General features: G+C 38.9%; 1 protein-coding gene across 2 annotated transcripts in view; it reads right to left on the bottom strand.

The window, feature by feature from the left end:
* The window catches only part of CNTN6 (contactin 6), a 320,078-nt gene that overhangs the window by 115,428 nt on the left and 185,146 nt on the right, over positions 1-19,504 (bottom strand). For both annotated transcript variants that reach the window (XM_010862021.1, XM_010862022.1), the window contains one exon: positions 15,223-15,318. In XM_010862021.1, coding sequence (XP_010860323.1) covers positions 15,223-15,318 — 96 coding nt within the window. The remainder of the gene's footprint in view (positions 1-15,222; positions 15,319-19,504) is intronic.

The following is a 19,504-nucleotide window of genomic DNA, read 5'->3' as shown; positions in this document are numbered from 1 at the left end:
CTGTCTTCCAATGCAGGAGATGCCAGAGATGAGGGTTCGATCCCTGAGTCGGGAAGATCCCCTGGAGGAGGGCATGGCAAGCCTTCTTGCCTGGAGAATCCCATGGGCAGAGGAGGCTGGCGGGCCACAGTCCATGGGGTCACAAAGAATCAGAAATGACTGAAGTCACTTAGCCAGCATGCATCATTGAGCAAAGGAAAATAGTCTCATGTATTAAGGTTTTGTAAGTGTGGTACTAATAAGGTTAAAAAATTGTATGTATTCGTTGAGGAAAGGAAAATAGTCTCATGTATTAAGGTTTTGTAAGTGTGGTACTAATAAGGTTAAGAAATTGTATGTATTGTGAAAACTAGATACAAATGAACTTATGTCAAGGAAAGTGGAAGAACTTAACTGGTTCAAAAATGACCCCTTCCCCAAACATGTGGAAGATATAGGTGCTGGGGTGAAAAGGGGAAATATACTAATGATGGTTAAAATGTCTTCAATTGTAGATGAACGTGGACATCACACATTTGGAAATCACAGTCACAGGAGAACAGTTAAAGCACCTGGGAGCCTCTTGTCCAGACAGAGGTCACAGTTCATGTTTGTCATCCGTACTTATGTTAAACTAGTGCAGAAGCAAGACACGGCAGAGACAAAAAAGAAAAAATTGAAAGCTAATTATGTCTATAATGTTCTAGCAGTCCTCTTTAGATAGAAGCAGACAACCTGAAACATTCTTCACGAATAGAACTGATTTAAAATTCTCTAGAGGGATGATGAAGCAATATGAATTGAAAGCCATTTTGACCTTAAATCTGATCCATATACAAAAGCTCTTGAGAAAATGCATGTGCGCTCTATTGTTTTAATCGTGTCTGACCTTAAAGATTAAATCGTGTTTTAATCTTTGTGACTTATAAACTATAACCTGCCAGGCTCCTCTGTCCGTGGGACTCTCCAGGCAAGAATACTGGAGTGGGTTGTCATGACCTCCTCCAGGGGATCTTCCCTGGAGGTCTTCCCAACCCAGGGAAGACCCAAACCCAGGTCTCTTAAGTCTCCTGTATTTCCTGCATTGCAGGTGGATTCTTTACTCACTAAGCCACCTGGGAAGGTGCTTGAGAAAGTGGAAATGTGTGAATTTTGGCATCTTTATCATCCCTTTCAAACTAGGAAAAAAAAACCAGATAACACATTAACAATATACTTAGGGAACCAGATTCTTTTTAAAGAATGAAAGAAAAGAAGATAGAAAGGAGACAGAAGAAAATAATGAGTTTACAAAAAACAGACTAAATTAAATCACTTGTGTATTAAATTATATATTGTATTTGCAATGTATTAAATTCTGACAATTCATAAATTATTTCAGTAAGAATAAATTCATCTAAATAGCCAGAACTCTGGTATCATTCTCAGGAATGAAGAAGATGTGACAGAAATATATAACAAAGAGGATGAACAGCAACAAAAATGCCACTTAAGCATGAAATATAAAAATTCACAAAGTGTCATTAAGCCTATAAAATTAGTGTTCAAGAAGAAAAACAATCTAAGACATGTTATTACATGAAAAGTATATTGTAAATAAAAATGTTTAGTATGATCTCATAAAAATTATGCATTTACATGTATGAGAACTTATGTGTGTGTGTGTTTCTGCAAATTTTTAAATTTAAAAATCTAGGCATGTATACAGTGGCTTTCTCAAGAGAAGGGAAAGAAACACAGAAGACTTCTCTATGTAATTTGTGCCTGCCATATTTGAATATTTAATTATTATGTAATTGTGCAAATGGGAAAAATAAACAACAGGATGAATAATGTGCCAGGAAAACTAAAGACAAGAATGGGTTATCATTTATTAAAAAAAAAAAAAAGATGGACAGTATTATTCTTTTAATGTTCTTTATTCTTACTCTGAACTAGTCAGACTCGAGTATTATGCTTTATTCAGAGCACATTAGGAAACTTGTTAAAGTGCAGATAGCTAATCCTACCCTAGCAATTTGTTTTATTAACCTCTGAGTGAAGTACCATGGAATCTGTATTTTCAACAGCCTACAAATATCTTGCAGTTGAATTGTAATACTATGTTCAGAGTACCCATTATTGAGAGGGAACTGAAATCTCAAGTATATTGAGATAGATAGCCAAAATGTAGCCAAGTCCAGAAGTTAATACCAAAGAAAGTGGTAAGAACTTAGATTTTGACCCTGGAGGGCAGAAATGGAGAAAAATAACTGAGTTGTTTTCATAGGTCAAATGGCTATGACATTCACAAAGGGTTAAAAAAAAAAAAGTTCTCTCCATTGATGTCCAGAAGGCAAAAGTAGGACTTGTGGACATTATAGTATGCTGTTTGACTACATTAAGATACAGTGAAGATCAGTCCAAACTTTAGAGCTATACCAGCAGAAGACTTTGGAGATAATGAGTTTTCAATCATTAGAGATGATCGAGTAGAGAATGGATGAGAATTGCTTGAGGTGTTGCAAAAGAAGTTTATTTTTGCAGTGGATAGGAAGCTAAACCCATGTCTCTATGAATGGTTTACTCCACTCTCAACATTCCTTCGAGTTTTCTGAGTCTATGCTTTTAGTTTACTGTCTGAGACACCAGGGAAGCCCTTAAGGTCAACTATGCATAAATAAAATTCGCTTCTTTTTAAAATATGTTTTGACATTCTTGTCCCATTCCCAGGTATTGAATCTTTGTGTGTGTGTGTGTTTTTCTTGGCAAGTCCTTACTAGAGTCTTGTATCATTTCATATAGGCTCTTGTGTCTGAGTTTTTTTTGCTGATGTCCTTTGCTACTTCACTTCTAAGCCTGTTGCTCTGTCTTCACCAGAGAGATGCTCAAAGGGTTTTGTTTGAAACTGGAGAGCCACCTAGATAGTAAAATTTTTTTCAGTATAAAGAGGAGGGAAAAAATGTAGTTCAGGTTTCCCTGTTGTCAGTGACTCCATCTTTCGAACCTTCTGTGAAATAAAGACAAATCTTGAGCAAATTCCCAGGGCTCTGTTCAGCTTAGGTATCTTTCATCGATGCCTCTGTGGGAAGAGGAATAAGTTCTAGCCCTCTGAAATCCAAAGCAACTCCTTTCGCTCAACAGAAATTACACATTGCCACTGGTGCTCAGGAAATCTTTGTATACTTTTACCCTATAATCTTGGGGCCAGAGACTATAATTTTCACCTCTCCCTAGGGGAATTCATTTTTACCTTACTACTAAAGCTTTCTAATCTGTTCCTACATGTAGTGTATCCTTCTTCAATAGTGGGATATTTAGAAGCTACTTGAAGAATGTGTTCAGAAATAAGGAAGATGACATAAGGAATAATTTGAAAAAATAGAAGCACTTGTTTCATACTTGTTTCATCATTCCTACAGTTTGTTTTGTGAGGTTAATTGGCTATTGCAAATATGCCTGCTACTACATATCCTTCCCTATAGGAAGGATACTGGAGCTAGGGGTATAAATGTAATTTCCCCAAATTATACTGTGAACATGTACAAAGGGATAGAACTTGAACCTTTGTCCTTCTAATGTCTAATTCTTCTTTCTTGCCATCAGACTTCCAAAATCCCAGCTCCCTGCATATCTGAGCCCTCTCACATCTAGGCCAGTTGTTCTTCACATTCCCTCCCCTATCATATTGCCCATCATGGGTTCGAATTCCTCAGAATCTTGTAGAATAAATGATTAACCTGCTATTCAAAATTACTCCAACAAGCTTATAGCTACTATTAACAGGGAAGAGAACACACTTGCAAAACCTGTAGTTAGTAATTCTCCTCTCTATGAAGGTCTCTCTAGAGCAGAGATTTTAAAACTTCAATGTGTATCACTATCACCTGGAGGACTTGGAAAACCATAAACTAATGAGTTTCTCAATCATTAGGTCTGAGGAGGGCCCAGAAAATTTGCATTGATAACAGATTCCCAGCGGGTGTTGGTAGTGAGGAAATTCTGCTTTGAAAATCATTGCTGGTAAAATTCAGTCTTCTCTGGGAGATCACACTAGGGAAGGCTTGATAGAATGGTGGTCACCTTGTATAGTTCCCTTCAGGTGGTGTGTAGGAAGTAGAAGAGTGTGTTCCTCGACTCACAGATTCATGGCATGTCTGGAATGGTAGGGACCTGAAATTTCTTCCAGCCCAACCCCCTCAGTTTACGGGCAAATAAGCAGAAAGGAAGACGACAGTAGCTCTGAGACTAGACTCCAGGTGTCCTTTTGCACCCTTCTGGGAACTAGTGAAGGTGCAAAGTTGCAAGCCCTTCCTGTCACCATTATTTTTCATCCTGCCCTGCTGCCTTCTCCCCACTGGCTGCCTTTTCCCATTCATCCAAACAGCCAGCCTGCAATGGGGGCCTTTATCTTTTTTTTTTTCCCATCATCAGCCACTGCTGTGCTTAATTTGTATATTTTTTAATGGGGAAAGAAGAAAAATACCTTGCAAATTGGAAGTTTAAAATCCTTCCCATTTGGCTTTTCTTAATTAAATGTATAATTCATGAGCCACTTAAGTTGAAATCGCTGAATTTTTAAATATTTTCTCCACCATCTATGACATTTATCTGTTATTAATGATTGTGATGTATTTTCCCTGTGATGATTCAGCATGAACATTAGAACTGAAGGATAATTGGTCTTCACTGAGCCATTGTCTGTAGTTTCACACTGACACCATCCTCTATAATTTTATTATTATTAGAAATGGAAGATCTGCAGTAAGCAATTGAATACTATCGGCTGCTCTGCCAAGCATACAAAAAATCCTATTTTCCCCAGAGCCTGATTATGTTTTGACATCTTTTATAGCCCTATATCTTGTACTCTGATATTGAAAATACAAACACAAAGATACATGCAAGTATACCCATTATATGGGATGTAATTTTTATTAGAGGGGAAGCATCTCATGGGAAAGAAACCCGTAAAAATAAACACCGACACTGAGAACTTCTACTGGCGCTATAGAAAGGGTCTCAAAATTGGTAGCATGTTTCTTGAGGTAGAAAATAAATGAGCAGAATAAAGAATCTGAAGCACAGTGCTCAGATTTAGTGGATAAATCCCCCCTTTGGAATATTCCGATATGAGTGTACTTTACTGCAAACCTTGTGTAGTGCTCCAGGGTTAAATGTGACTGGCTCTTAGGTGGTAAATCATGGTTATGCTAGCTCAGTGGTAAAGACCTAATCCAAGAAGAATAATTTCTTTTCTGGGTTGAAGTCATTGATATTGGTGCTGAGCAAGTTTATGATGCAAGCCAGAAAACTGGCCCGACACCTTTATAATCACTCCTAGTTGAGTTCCCATTTGTTCCACAATTACTGCTTGACCACCTAGACTTTATTAGATGCCTTTAGATTTACAACACCTCCTGTTTGGAATCATGGAGATGATTGCCTTTGTGCCCTACAAACAACCACTAAGTAAAGGCCCTCTGAGTTTCTAGGATTTGTTGTTAATGTTTAGTTGCTCAGTCATGTCCAACTCTTTTGTGATTCCATGGACTGTAGCCTGCCAGGCTCCTCTGTCCATGAGATTTCCCAGGCAAGAGTATTGGAGTGGGTTGCCATTTTCTTCTCCAGGACAGACAGCCACTAAGTAAAGGCCCTCTGAGTTCCTATGGTTACTAGCTTCCAATGAATCCTAGGACAGCTTTGGTACTGGTAAATCCTTCCTGAAGAAGGAATGAAAACCCAGGCAACTTCTGAATAAAGTTCAAGGTATGCTCCAATTCTAAGGAAGCCAGGGTGAGTCATGGGGCAAAATACAGAAGGACTAGACTTGTTTCCTCCTCAGTTTCCATTCTCCATGGGTGAGCTTAAAATAGTGAACGTAAGACCTGGGCAATACCAGTGGATCTCCACCAGAGGTGAGTTTGATCATCTAGGGATATTTGTCAGTGTCTAGAGCCATTTTCTAAAGGAGACAATGGCACCCCACTCCAGTACTCTTGCCTGGAAAATCCCATGGGCAGAGGAGCTTGGTAGGCTTCAGTCCATGGGGTCGCTAAGAGTTGGACATGACTGAGCGACTTCACTTTCACTTTTCATTTTCATGCATTGGAGAAGGAAATGGCAACCCACTCCAGTGTTCTTGCTTGGAGAATCCCAGGGATGGGGGAGCCTGGTGGGCTGTCATCTCTGGGGTCACAAGAGTCGGACACAACTGAAGCGACTTAGAAGCAGCAGCAGCAGAGCCATTTTCTCATTCTTACAAGTGGAGAGTGAGTGCTACTCACATCAAGTGGGTACAGGCCAAGGATGCCATTAATATCTTAACAATGCACAGGATAAGCCTTGTGAAAAGAAATATCTTGTCCTAAGTTGTCAATAGTACCAATATTGAGAAACTCTGGGTTAAATAAGTGGTAATAGGCTGTATTTGGCCACCTGATGCGAAGAACTGACTCATTTGAAAAGACCCTGATGCTGGGAAAGATTGAAGGCAGAAGGAGAAGGGGATGACAGAGGATGAGATGGCTGGATGACATCACTGACTCAGTGGAAATGCGTTTGAGTAAATTTTGGGAGTTGGTGATGGACAGGGAAGCCTGGCATGCTGCGATTCTTGAGGTTGCAAAGAGTCGGACACGACTGAGTAACTGAACTGAACTGAACTGTGGTCAGATTATGCCAGACAAAATTAGGCAGGGGAAAAACTGCAGTGATATTTAGATACAATCCTTTGAATTCCAGACACACAATCTTGGCCAAGTTAGCACTAACCTCTTTAACACAGTTGCTCTATTTTAAATTGGAGAAATTTTTCTTGAAAGTATTACATGAGCTGGGGTATACCAAAGGCTGAGCTGAGCTCTCAGTGTATGAAAGTGAAATTATTAATCACTCAGTCGTGTCCAACTCTATGTGACCTCAGGGCCTGTAAGCCTTCCAGGCTTCTCTCCCCATGGAATTCTCAAGGCAAGAATACTGGACGGGGTAGCTATTCCTTCTCCAGGGAATCTTCATGACCCAGGGATCAAACCTGGGTCACTTGTATTGCAGGCGGATTCTTTACTGTCTGAATCACCAGGGAAACCCAAACTCCCAGTGTATAGTAGGTACTCATACATTTCCAACTGTGTGGTGTTAAATACTATTTACATAAGATGACTTCCAAATTTAGTTCTTCAGACCAGAACTTTCTGCCTACACATATCAGTTCAGCTGCCTATTGGAAGTTTTTGGTCTGAAGTTAGACATTTGTAAGTTAACACGTTTTAAAACAAATCCCTGATTTCCCTCACCCCAAAACCTGCTCCCCCTTTATTGACCTTATCCCTGTACATGGAACTTCATTCTTCCAACTGCTCAGTTTGGAGTTATCTTTTACACATGTCTTTATCTTAAAATCTACATTTAATCTTTCAGGAAGTTATTGCAGCTATACGCTCTAAATTTATCCTGAATATGGCTACTTTCCACCTGCCCACTGCTCTCATCCTGGCTTGAGTCACTATTAACTCTAACCTGAATCACTGTAATCACTTTTTAAGTGGTTGTATGCTGACTATCATGTAGTGCATTTTAATTTCACTCAAAGGAAAATCCAAAGGCTGCAAAACATCTTGAGAGTAGTGCCTACATCTTCATCTACCCTCCTGTTTGCTCAGCTTTCTTCAGCCACACACACCTCATTCCTGTTCTTCCATCATGTGGGACATAGTCCTACCCAGGACCTTTGTGTGTGCTGCTCCTACTCCCCAAACTGCTTTTCTCAGTGTCTCACTCATTCCTCTAGTTCTTTTCTCAAATGTCAGTGAAGGCGTCTTTGGTCTTTTAGTAGAAGACATCAGCAACACCCATTCACTCCCTATGCTCTTTATTTTTCTCCCACGCTTTTATCATCATTGGCCATACTTATATTTTCTATTATAATTTTTACTGTAAGATTCATGGAGTGAAGGACTTTGTTGCTTTGTTCTCCACCATATCCCTAAACCTCAGTAAAATGAGTGGCCCTTAGTAAGTACATAATAAATATTCCTTGAGTGAATATATGGTAGAAGTTCAATAATGATGGTTATTATCACTATTATTATGCCAACAGGAAACTGTTGGGCATATTTACCTAAAAATTTTACCCACTCAAGCAACATTCACAAGGAATATTGCCACTGCCAATTTGACCTACCTTCACCATTGTGATATATTTAGAAGTAGAAAAAACAAAAACAACAAAAAAACTAACTGGTAGGAAGAAGATATGAAAATTTAGCATGTTTTCTCAATAGGACAATACGATTGTCCTCTTTATTCTTGAACACAATTTTGAGACTTTGCTGAGAATGATTTTCAATTTAGTTTGAATCGTCAATATTTTTATTGACGCAAATACAGATGCTGTGCTCAAACAGTAGTGTTATCTTTCTACTACAGACATAGATGCTCCTAACTACTGGCATAAATCCAATTGTTCAACAAACCTAAAAGTTGTATCTGAGGAAAGAATGGAACATTTCCTCTAAAACAAATTTTAAACCTACGATTTTTATGAGCCCAGGATTGAGAGTTTTATATCCAGAAAATAAAGAGAAAGAATGTTGCTTTACTTTCAATATGATAAAACTGTGATTTCACAGTGAAGGTGATTTTAATTATTTTAGACAACATGCATCATTTCTATACCCTGTCATTTTTAAACAAAATTTCATGTGAGGCCAGACTCATTCACTGCACTCATGAAGATCTATTGACTGCTTATTTTCAGATTCATGCAATAGCTTTTGCTTCAAGAGTTTTATGTTCATTTTAAAAATTCAGAGGAAACTCCATTTTCAGTCCTGTTGCAAACTGACTTGTGCAGAATCTTTGTTACAGGTGATGAAGGATGTTAACAAAAGCTCACCCTTGAGCTGAGTGAGATCTCAAGAGATAAAGACCTTTCTGCATAGCAGTTCAAAGGCCATTCCAAAGCTGTGACCCCCTCCCCCATATGAATAAGTAAAATAAATGTTATATTGCCATTTTTTTGTCACATGAATATGTGTTTCTAGGAATGACCTTAGAATTCTCTAAAGACATTGTGGAGGAAAGAAAAGGGTTTTATTTAGTTGAGTATCCAAATTTTAGTTCTGCCAAGAACCAAGAAGCTAAGTAAGAGAATTGTATTTTACTGAGGTGTATATCCAAATTAAGGATAAAACATATAGCAGATAATGGAAGGGATTTTTAAATATTGTGTGAAGATAAATGAAGTCATAGACTACCAGCGAGAGAGTTTAGGAGAAAGGAAAATGAGGTCTAATGGGGAATGAAATGTTTCAACCCAGTGTGTTCTTTCCACCACACCTTCATTATAACTGACATTTCTCTGAAGTATTTTGAAGTCATATTTTAGGAGAACAGAAAGGAAGAATGAGTCCGTCTCTTCTGGCATATATTCAGTCACATTCAAGGAGCTTATCTCTGCTAAGGAAGTAGAATTATGGAAGAAAATACGCTTCTCTCCACAGAGTAAAGCAAATGGTTCCCGTTGTGTTTCCAAAAATCACATTTCTAAGAGATACAGCAGAACGTGCCAATTTTGTGTTCTGGTATTATTGCCTAGGCTTCTCTTCTTTTCCACTGTGGGTACCTTTCTGCTAAAATAAACTTTATCTGTAAATCCTCCCTTCCTGGGTCTGCATTTGTTGTTGCCTTAAAAATTGTCCATAAGAATGTCTACTGAGATATCCTGTCATTTATTTGAAAGAAAGGACATCCATATAACAGCATTGCTTTGGTTTGGCTTATGCTGATTATTCTACTATTTCATTGAGTCATGACCAATTATTTTCATGGGAAATCCATTTACACACTTTCTTTTGTTTGTTTGTTAGTTTGGGTCCTGGAGTTATTCTTTGTTGGGTAAATGTCTAGTGTTCAGCCTAGTTGGTATTTTTCTTACTGTCCCAAAGTTTTTTTAAAAACAATATATAAAAAGACTGAAATATATTTGACATGCCTTGTTAAGGAAAAAAATGCAAGTTTTTTGTGAACACATTAGAGAGAAAGCATGAAGAATTCAGGATGTTCTGATTTCACATTTAATATGATTTTTCACATGTTACTGAACACCTTGAGGGATTCACTGCTGTGGACTAGGTACATAGACCATACATACCAGGTACACATACAACAGAACCAAATTTTTCAAAAAATGATATGAGAATTTCAGCTCATATGGCCTTCTAGAACTATGGAGTCTATAGCACCTTTCTCTATGAGAAGCTTTATTAATATTTACAGCGAGTCTTTGCTACTCACATACTGGATATAAGAATAAATTTGGCCTTGCCAACATTTACTCCATCTTGCCCTGCTGACTTTGTCTGTCCCAGTTGGTATACTTCTAGGGCATGTCCTTATGACTGCCAGGTGTGCAGGCAAATATGGAGCCTTTAGAGAGATGGAAATAAAGGAAGGAAAGTGAATTATGGCTGACAGAATTCTAAAATACCCCCCACTGACCCTTGCCCACCATCTGAGTATGATGGGATTTATGAATATGGTGAGCCCTCATGATTATGTTAGAATAGATGGCACACTTGACTTGGAAAAGTGGCTTTATCTTTGATGGTGCTGACCTATTCAGATGAGCCCTTTCTGGGACTGGATAGGGTTAGATAGATTTGAATTATTACAGGGAACTGATGCAAAGGAGATTCGCTGTTGCTGGTTTTGACAATGTAGAGGCCTGTGGCAAGAAGTGTGGGCAGCTTCTATAAAATGAGAGTGGCCCTTGACAGCTGACCAGAAAGGACATGGGGACCTTAGGCCTACAACTCTAAGGAAATGAATTCACCCAACCACCTGAATGAGCTTAGAATTATATATATATATATAAAATACAAGGAAAATTACAGACAAAGATAGACAATGTCTGTATGTAGAGTTGGCCCACTTCCAACTAGCTGTCCACTAATGCAATTTAAAGCTTATCTGACAAATACATTCCTTTTCTTTCTTGAGGTTTTTCTTTGCACAATTCACCCTCACAAAAAGGTGAGGAAAAAATAAAAATGAGTTGTTTTAATGATGTAAAGACACTCTTAGGGCTTTTAGCAAACTTGGAGGTGTAAGATTCTTGAAACTAATAAATAAATTGAGGTTGAAGAATTAACCACAGAGTTTATCCACTGGCAATTTTTGAAGTCAGAAAGTTCTGGGTTGGAATCTTGTCTTTATTTACTAATTAAAAATTGATTTAGTCTGAGTCTCAGTGTTCTTATTTTAAAATTATTATTCTTAATTATTGGAATACTGGGAATGAGAAAATAAATGGAAAGCCCTATAGTGCTTGCTGAGGGTAACAATTCAACAACTGGTAGTTATTATTGCCATTATTAACATTTAATGAATCAATTACTCTATTAATACTTTAAAGAATTAATAATTCTTTGTATAATTGAGGCAAATGGTGTCAATAATCCCCTCAGTTTTGATCTGAGAGAGATATGAAGGAAAAATGAATAGTATTCCAGCATTCCTGTCATTGTAGATATGAGAAAGCCATGGCTCTTAGAAGAAAATCCTTGTAATACCTGGATGAAGTCAATATTGATAAATGCCTTTGGAATCCTGCTAGAGCATTATATATTGCAAAACAGAATTTGGTATCAGTCAAATTTGTCATAATTTGTATGCAACAGGTACTCATTATTCAGTTATAACAGACTTAATTTCAGGTAGGTTTTGTATATCTGTGAGTTAATTTCATGACATTAAATAGGCACTGTTAAAATGAAAGTTTTACATACTTGAAAAGTTTGATGCGTGAGGCAGGGTGCTCAGGGCTGGTGCACTGGGATGACCCTGAGGGATGGGATGGGGACGGGGGTGGGAAGGAGGGTCAGGATGGGGAACACATGTACACCCATGGCTGATTCACGTGAATGTATGGCAAAACCCACCACAATATTGTAATGTAATTAGCCTCCAATTAAAATTAAAAAAAAAAAAAAGATCAACATATACTTCTTCACTGGTAGGTGACAAGGTGACCAGGGAAATCTTCTCCTACTTTACTGCCTTTTAAAAATATAATGACATTCATTTAGAAGTATTTTACATGTCTGCTGTTCCTATTTAGAGTAAAAAAGTTGAAACTAGTTGAACTAGTTGAAAAAGTTGAACTTTTTCAAACAAAGTTGAAACTAGTCTATGATTCTGTCAAGTCTCTTTGACCAATGTCAGAGTATAAAATGACATAGACCGACAGTACAAACAAACACGATTTGCATGATTTGTCTTAGATTATGGTACTGGAAAATAACCTTCCTAATGTTAAAAAATGGAGCCCCTGGTGGCTCAGATGGTAAAGAGTCTGCCTGCAGTGCGGGAGACTCAGGTTCGATCTCTGTGTCGGGAAGATCTCCTGGAGATGGAAATGGCAACCCACTCCATTAGTCTTGCCTGGAGAATCCAATGGATGGAGGAGCCTGGCAGGCTACAGTCCATGGGGTCGCAAAGAGTTGGACACGACTGAGCGACTTCACTTTCACTTCTTTTTTAATTGTTAAAAAATAAGCACTATCAAATTTTTGTGTGCTCTGGAATAATATCATTTTATCAGGTAACGTTGAAAGTATTGTAACTCTTCCCTAATATTGCTAGTGAGCAAAGTGACATACCACTCTGTAATAATATTGAATAAAAATATTTCTAACTTCCAATTAGGGTTTGTATGTTTGTTTTTTTTTCTTTTTGTGTTAGCATTTCACAAGATTGTATGACACTGAAAGTAATGGCAAAAATAACTTCAAGTTTGTGAAGGATCATAAATAATATTTGTTTTAATATTAGAAGAAAAGTTGTTTTCACTTATTTCTTAAAATTTGTCCATCTGTTTCCAAAAATCCTCGTGTTCTAAAGTGGAAATCAATTATAAGAGACATTGGTGGTTAGGATCTATCCAGGGTCTGGGACCCAGACTGCATGGATTTGATGTCTGGCTTCATGATTACAAGATTCATGACACTGGACCATTTACTTACCCTCTCTGTATCTTAGTATTCTCATCCATAAAACAAGAAACATCATAGTATCTCCCTCGACTAGTAGTTCTACAGAATTAAAAATCTAAAACATATAAAGTATTTAGATCTGTACTGTGTAAGTACTTGCTATTATTATTAAATTAACTATAACAGTACTTCAAAAAACTAAGATCATGGCATCTGGTCCCATCACTTCATGGCAAATAGATGGGGAAACAATGGAAACAGTGACATACTTTATTATCATATAGTGATTTGGGGCTCCAAAATCACTGCTGATGGTGACTACAGCCATGAAATTAAAAGATGCTTGCTCCTTGGAAGAAAAGCTATGACCAACCTAGATAGCATATTAAAAAGCAGAGATATTACTTTGTCAACAAAGGTCTGTCTAGTCAAAGCTATGATTTTTCTAGTAGTCATGTATGGATGTGAGAGTTGGACTAGAAAGCTGAGCACCGAAGAGTTGATGCTTTTAAACTGTGGTGTTGGAGAAGACTCTTGAGAGTCCCTTGACTGCAAGAAGATCCAACTAGTCCATCGTAAAGGAAATCAGTCCTGAATATTCATTGGAAGGACTAATGCTAAAGCTGAAATTCCAATACTTTAGCCACCTGATGCTAAGAATGGACTCCTTGGAAAAGACCCTGATGCTGAGAAAAATTGAAGGCAGGAGGAGAAGGGGAGGACAGAGGACGAAATGTTTGGATGGCATCACTGACTTGATGGACATGAGTTTGAGAAGGCCTTGGGAGTTGGTAATGGACAGGGAAGCCTGGCATGCTTCCATGGGGTTGCAAAGAGTCAGACACGACTGAGCAACTGAACTGAACTGAACTATAACATGGTGTGGCTTTCCCCTCATAGCTCAGTTGGTAAAGGATCCACCTGCAATGCAGGAGACCCTGGTTCAATTTCTGGGTCGGGAAGATCCCCTGGAGAAGAGATAGGCTATCCACTCCAGTATTCTTGGGCTCCCCTTGTGGCTCAGCTGGAAGAATCCTCCTGCAATGTGGGAGACCTGGGTTGGATGTCTGTGTTGTGAAGATTCCCTGGAGACAGGAAAGGCTACCCACTCCAGTATTCTGGCCTGGAGAATTCCAGGGGCTGTATCCTCAATGAGGTCGCAAAGAGTAGGACACAACTAAGAGGCTTTCACTTTCATAACATAGTGTAATATCGGATCGTACTAACTGAAATGACTTTATGGATATTTTTACACTGACTTCCTCCAGGATCACAGCTGGCTGAGAATCTACCAAATTGTACCAAACTCTCCAGATTTTAAGAAATTGCAAACCAGTGGGGTGAGAATCAGTGGGTGCTTTAGATCCCTGGCAACTGGATAGTTTACCAGTTAATCCAGATTCTTCCAAAGCAGAAAATAGCATTTACTGCTTGATTTTTACCATCATCAGGAGATAACCTGATTTGGTGTCCCGTAACATTTTCTTCCAATTAAAGGGGCAACTTTCCTCTTCCAATAGTTAGCATGAGGTTTCCAGAACAGCTATTGAAATTTGCCTCTCCATGGAACCCAATAATTAAAATAAAATAACAGTCCTAGCTTTCTTTTTAAAATAAAAACCTGGCTGTTAAATTAATTGGTTTACATTCATTAGCTTGGGCTTCCCTGGTGGCTCAGACGGTAAAAGCATCTGCCCACAATGCGGGAGACCAGGGTTCGATCCCTGGGTCAGGAAGAACCCCTGGAGAAGGGAATGGAAACCCACTCCAGTACTCTTGCCTGGAAAATTTTATGGATGGAGGAATGAGTCGGACACGTGTCGCAAAGAGTCGGACACGACTGAGCAACTTCACTTTTCACAGTTTCATTAGCTCATTTAACACTCATGACTGTCCTATAGTATAGGCATCAGTTAGTATCTCTACTTTACAGCTGAGTAAATTGAGCCTAAAAAGGTTAAACAAATCGTTCTTTGCCATGTAGATTAACCACAGATTACAGCTGTGATTATTTCACTGCAAAGCCCCAATGCTCACACGTGTGTACAGGGCCATACTGCGTCTCTTTAAGGACGTATCTGTTGAGTGAGTGATTGAATATGTTTTTAGAAGAAAAGACTTGGATTAGGACTTGATGCAGTAGGATGAGCCAGAAAAACTTTCATAGTCCCTTAGATTTGATGGAGGGCTACCACTGGCACTAAGGACTACTATGCCTACTTTATCCCCTGAGTGGCCGAATTAATGGTGTGACCGAAAGTAACCATACCTCCGAAGTGTGGCGGTGGACCACAGAGAAGCACCACACCTTGACCTTCTCGGACGGACACTGTGCTTCTTGTTTTCGTTTCGAAGTCTTCGATATCTTGAAAAACAGAAAAGCAGATTTAGAACTAATTGCTTTGCAGAACAAAATTTTAAGAAGAAAAAACTGGCAACAGCAATGAACACTCACACTTGTCCGACCAAAAGATTTAGTTGATAATCAATTGATGTACACTGGTTTTACCTCTCAAAATTTTGTCTTTCCTTTTTTTATTTTAGTACAACTATGCAGAATATATGATAAAGACATTTATTAACATAACTCACTATCTGTTTTATTCTCCCAGGCAGCCTGAAGCTCAACAGGAAATCTTTTAAACACAGCACATATTTACTTTTCTGCCCAAGGAAGGCATGATTTAAAAGAGGTATGTGGCAAGTTTGCTGCAATCTTCTAGCATTTTAGATTAATGGTAACCATTTTGATATGGGGATGAAGCCTGTGAGAGCTTAGCTTGGAATGTTGTGAGGGAAAGAATAATATGTGACTGAACCAAGAAAAAAGGTAAATCTTCTAATTTCTCTTGATCTACTCCTTCACAAAGCAGCTTCGTGGTCCTGTTTGGAGTGTTGTAATTTCCTACAACACCGAAGAATCATAGACATTCAGTGTTGGAAGAGAGCTTACTAACTGTCTTATTAAGCTATCCATCTGAGTTATAAATCATTCAACATTCCTAGAAAATGGTCACCCAGCCTCTAGAGTCGGACACGACTGAAACGACTTAGCAGCAGCCTCTAGAAAGGGCTAAACTGTATAACTTGTCTGAACCTTAGTTTCTTTGCCTGGAAAATCACTTGTATTCATTCATTCAGTCAGTCAGTCAGTGATTTAACAAATTTGTATTGAATACCTACTAAAAGATAGGAAGGGTATTAAGGGTAAACGATGTATTAGTAAATAAAGCAGACATAGACTTTGCTCTTATTATATTCACTAAAGGTAAAAGTAGAAGACCAATTACAAAACATATAACAAAACATATATATATATATATATACATACACACATACATATAAATATGATTTACATGTTGTAATAATTGTTGTAGAGACTGCTAATTGTCTACCAAAATCTACTGCCCTTTCTTTCACAGTAATAAGTTTATAGGTTTATAGAGTAAATATTACTTTTCTAACCAAAGATACTTTTCCAGACATCTTTTGCAGCTGAATAGAAAAAGTTGAAACTCACATTTAACTTTCACCTATTATGTTTGAGAAGAAATATCCAAAAAAATTTGTTGTTCTCCATCTACACACCAAGTGTTAATACCATCTAGATGGCCAGTGGTGTGAGAAATATATTGTATTTCTCATACTCTTTATCTCTCCAAGTATTATTTCCCAAATGAGTATTCTTTTTGTGCACTTTGCTTCCTTTTCATGAATGACAATTTAAAAAAAAATCACCAGACCTGATATGTAAATTTCATATATATGTATATATATATATATATATATATATATATGCTAAGTCACTTCAGTCGTGTCTGACTCTGTGCGACCCCATAGACGGCAGCCCACCAGGCTTCCCCGTCCCTGGGATTCTCCAGGCAAGAACACTGGAGTGGGTTGCCATTTCCTCCTCCAATGCATGAAAGTGAAAAGTAAAAGCGAAGTCGCTCAGTCGTGTCTGACCCTCAGCGACCCCATGGACTGCAGCCTACCAGGCTCCTCCATCCATGGGATTTTCCAGGCAAGAGTACTGGAGCGGGGTGCCATTGCCTTCTCTGATATATATATATATAGTGAAGGACATGTGTAAGATGGCAGAGTAGAAGGATGGGCACTCATCTGCTGCAAGAACTCCAAAATTACAACTCACTATTGAACAACCATTGAGTGGAAAATGTTGGATCCCACCAAAAAAAAAATAACCCAAGTACAAGGGCAAAGAAGAAGCCCCAGCAAGGCAGTAGCAGGGATGAAATCGCATTTAGAATCAAACCCCTTACCCACCAGAGATGCTCAGAGGTCTCAAACTAACCTTGTGGGCACCAGGACCCAGAGACCCTGTAGAGACTGAACCAGAACTGTGGCAAAACAAGTGGAAGTGATGGAATTCCAGTTAAGCTGTTTCAAATCCTAAAAGATGATGCTGTGCAAGTGCTGCACTCTATATGCCAGCAAATTTGGAAAACTCAGCAGTGGCCACGGGACTGGAAAATGTCAGTTTTCATTCCAATCCCAAAGAAAGGCAAAGCTAAAGAATGTTCAAACTACTGCACAGTTACAATCATCTCACATGCTAGTAAAGTAATGCTCAAAATTCTTCAGGCCAGTCTTCAATAGTATGTGAACTGTGAACTTCCAGATGTTCAAGCTAGATTTAGAAAAGGCAGAGGAACAGAGATCAAATTGCCAACATCTGCTGGATCATCAAAAAAGCAAGAGAGTTCCATAAAAACATCTGCTGCTGCTGCTGCTGCTGCTAAGTCGCTTCAGTCGTGTCCGACTCTGTGCCACCCCATAGACGGCAGCCCAACAGCCTCCCCCATCCCTGGGATTCTCCAGGCAAGGACACTGGAGTGGGTTGCCATTTCCTTCTCCAATGCCTGAAAGTGAAAAGTGAAAGTGAAGTCACTCTTAGCGACCCCATGGACTACAGCCCACCAGGCTCCTCCGTCCATGGGATTTTCCAGGCAAGAGTACTGGAGTGGGGTGCCATTGCCTTCTCCAATAAAAACATCTACCACACAATTGCACTCATCTCACACGCTAGTAAAGTAATGCTCAAAATTCTCCAAGCCAGGCTTCAGCAATACGTGAACCATGAACTTCCTGATATTCAAGCTGGTTTTAGAAAAGGCAGAGGAACCAGAGATCAAATTGCCAACATCCGCTGGATCATGGAAAAAGCAAGAGAGTTCCAGAAAAACATCTATTTCTGCTTTATTGACCATGCCAAAGCCTTTGACTGTGTGGATATAACAAACTGTGGAAAATTCTTCAAGAAATGGGAATGCCAGACCACCTGACCTGCCTCCTGACAGTTAGAACTGGACATGGAACAACAGACTGGTTCCAAATAGGGAAAGGAGTTCATCAAGGCTGTATATTGTCACCCTGCTTATTTAATTTATATGCAGAATACATCATGTGAGATGCCGGTCTGGATGAAGCACAACCTGGAATCAAGATTGCTGGGAGAAATATCAATGACCTCAGATATGCAGATGACACCACCCTTATGGCAGAAGGTGAAGAAGAATTAAAGAACCTATTGATGGCTTAAAACAACATTCAGAAAACAAAGATCAAGTCATCCAATCCCATCTCTTCATGGCAAATAGATGGGGAAACAGTGGGAACAGTGACAGTTTTTATTTTGGGGGGCTCCAAAATCACTGCAGATGGTGACTGCAGTCACAAAATTAAAAGACTCTTGCTCCCTGGAAGAAAACCTATGACCAATCTAGATAGTATATTAAAAAGCAGAGACATTACTTTGCCAACAAAGGTTCATCTAGTCAAAACTGTGTTTTTTGCAGTAGTCATGGATGGATGTGAGAGTTGGACTATGAAGTTGACCACCAAAGGATTGATCCTTTTGAACTGTGGTGTTGGAGAAGACTCTTGAGACTCCCTTGGATGCAAGGAGATCCAACCAGTCAATCCTAAAGGAGATCAGTCCTAAATATTCATTGGAAGGACTGATGTTGAAGCTGAAACTCCAATAGGTTGGCCACCTGATGTGAAGAACTGACTCACTGGAAAAGACTCTGATGCTGGGAAAGATTGAAGGTGGGAAAAGTGGATGACAGAGGATAAGATGGTTGGATGGGGAGTTGTCGATGGACAGGGAAGTCTGGCATGTTGTGGTCCATGGAGTTACAGAGAGTCAGACACGACTGAGCAACTGAACTGAACTGATGTAATGTATATATGTAATTTCATATATATGTATATATGTAGAGATTTAGTTGGGAAGAAGTAGACTATATCTTGGACAAATATTTTCATTATTAAAAGTAGAGCATATATATGTATTTCAAATCCTGAAAGATGATGCTGTGAAAGTGCTGCACTCAATCTGCCAGCAAATTTGGAAAACTCAGCAGTGGCCACAGGACTGGAAAAGGTCAGTTTTCATTCCAATCCCAAAGAAAGGCAATGCCAAAGAATGCTCAAACTACCACACAATTGCACTCATCTCACACGCTAGTAAAGTAATGCTCAAAATTCTCCAAGCCAGGCTTCAGCAATACGTGAACCATGAACCT

Source organism: Bison bison, unplaced genomic scaffold (assembly GCF_000754665.1).
Source record: "Bison bison bison isolate TAMUID 2011002044 unplaced genomic scaffold, Bison_UMD1.0 scf7180017864474, whole genome shotgun sequence".
Lineage (NCBI taxonomy): Eukaryota > Metazoa > Chordata > Mammalia > Artiodactyla > Bovidae > Bison > Bison bison.
The sequence above is the reverse complement of the archived record's forward strand: the minus strand, read 5'-3'. Positions and strand labels throughout refer to the sequence as shown.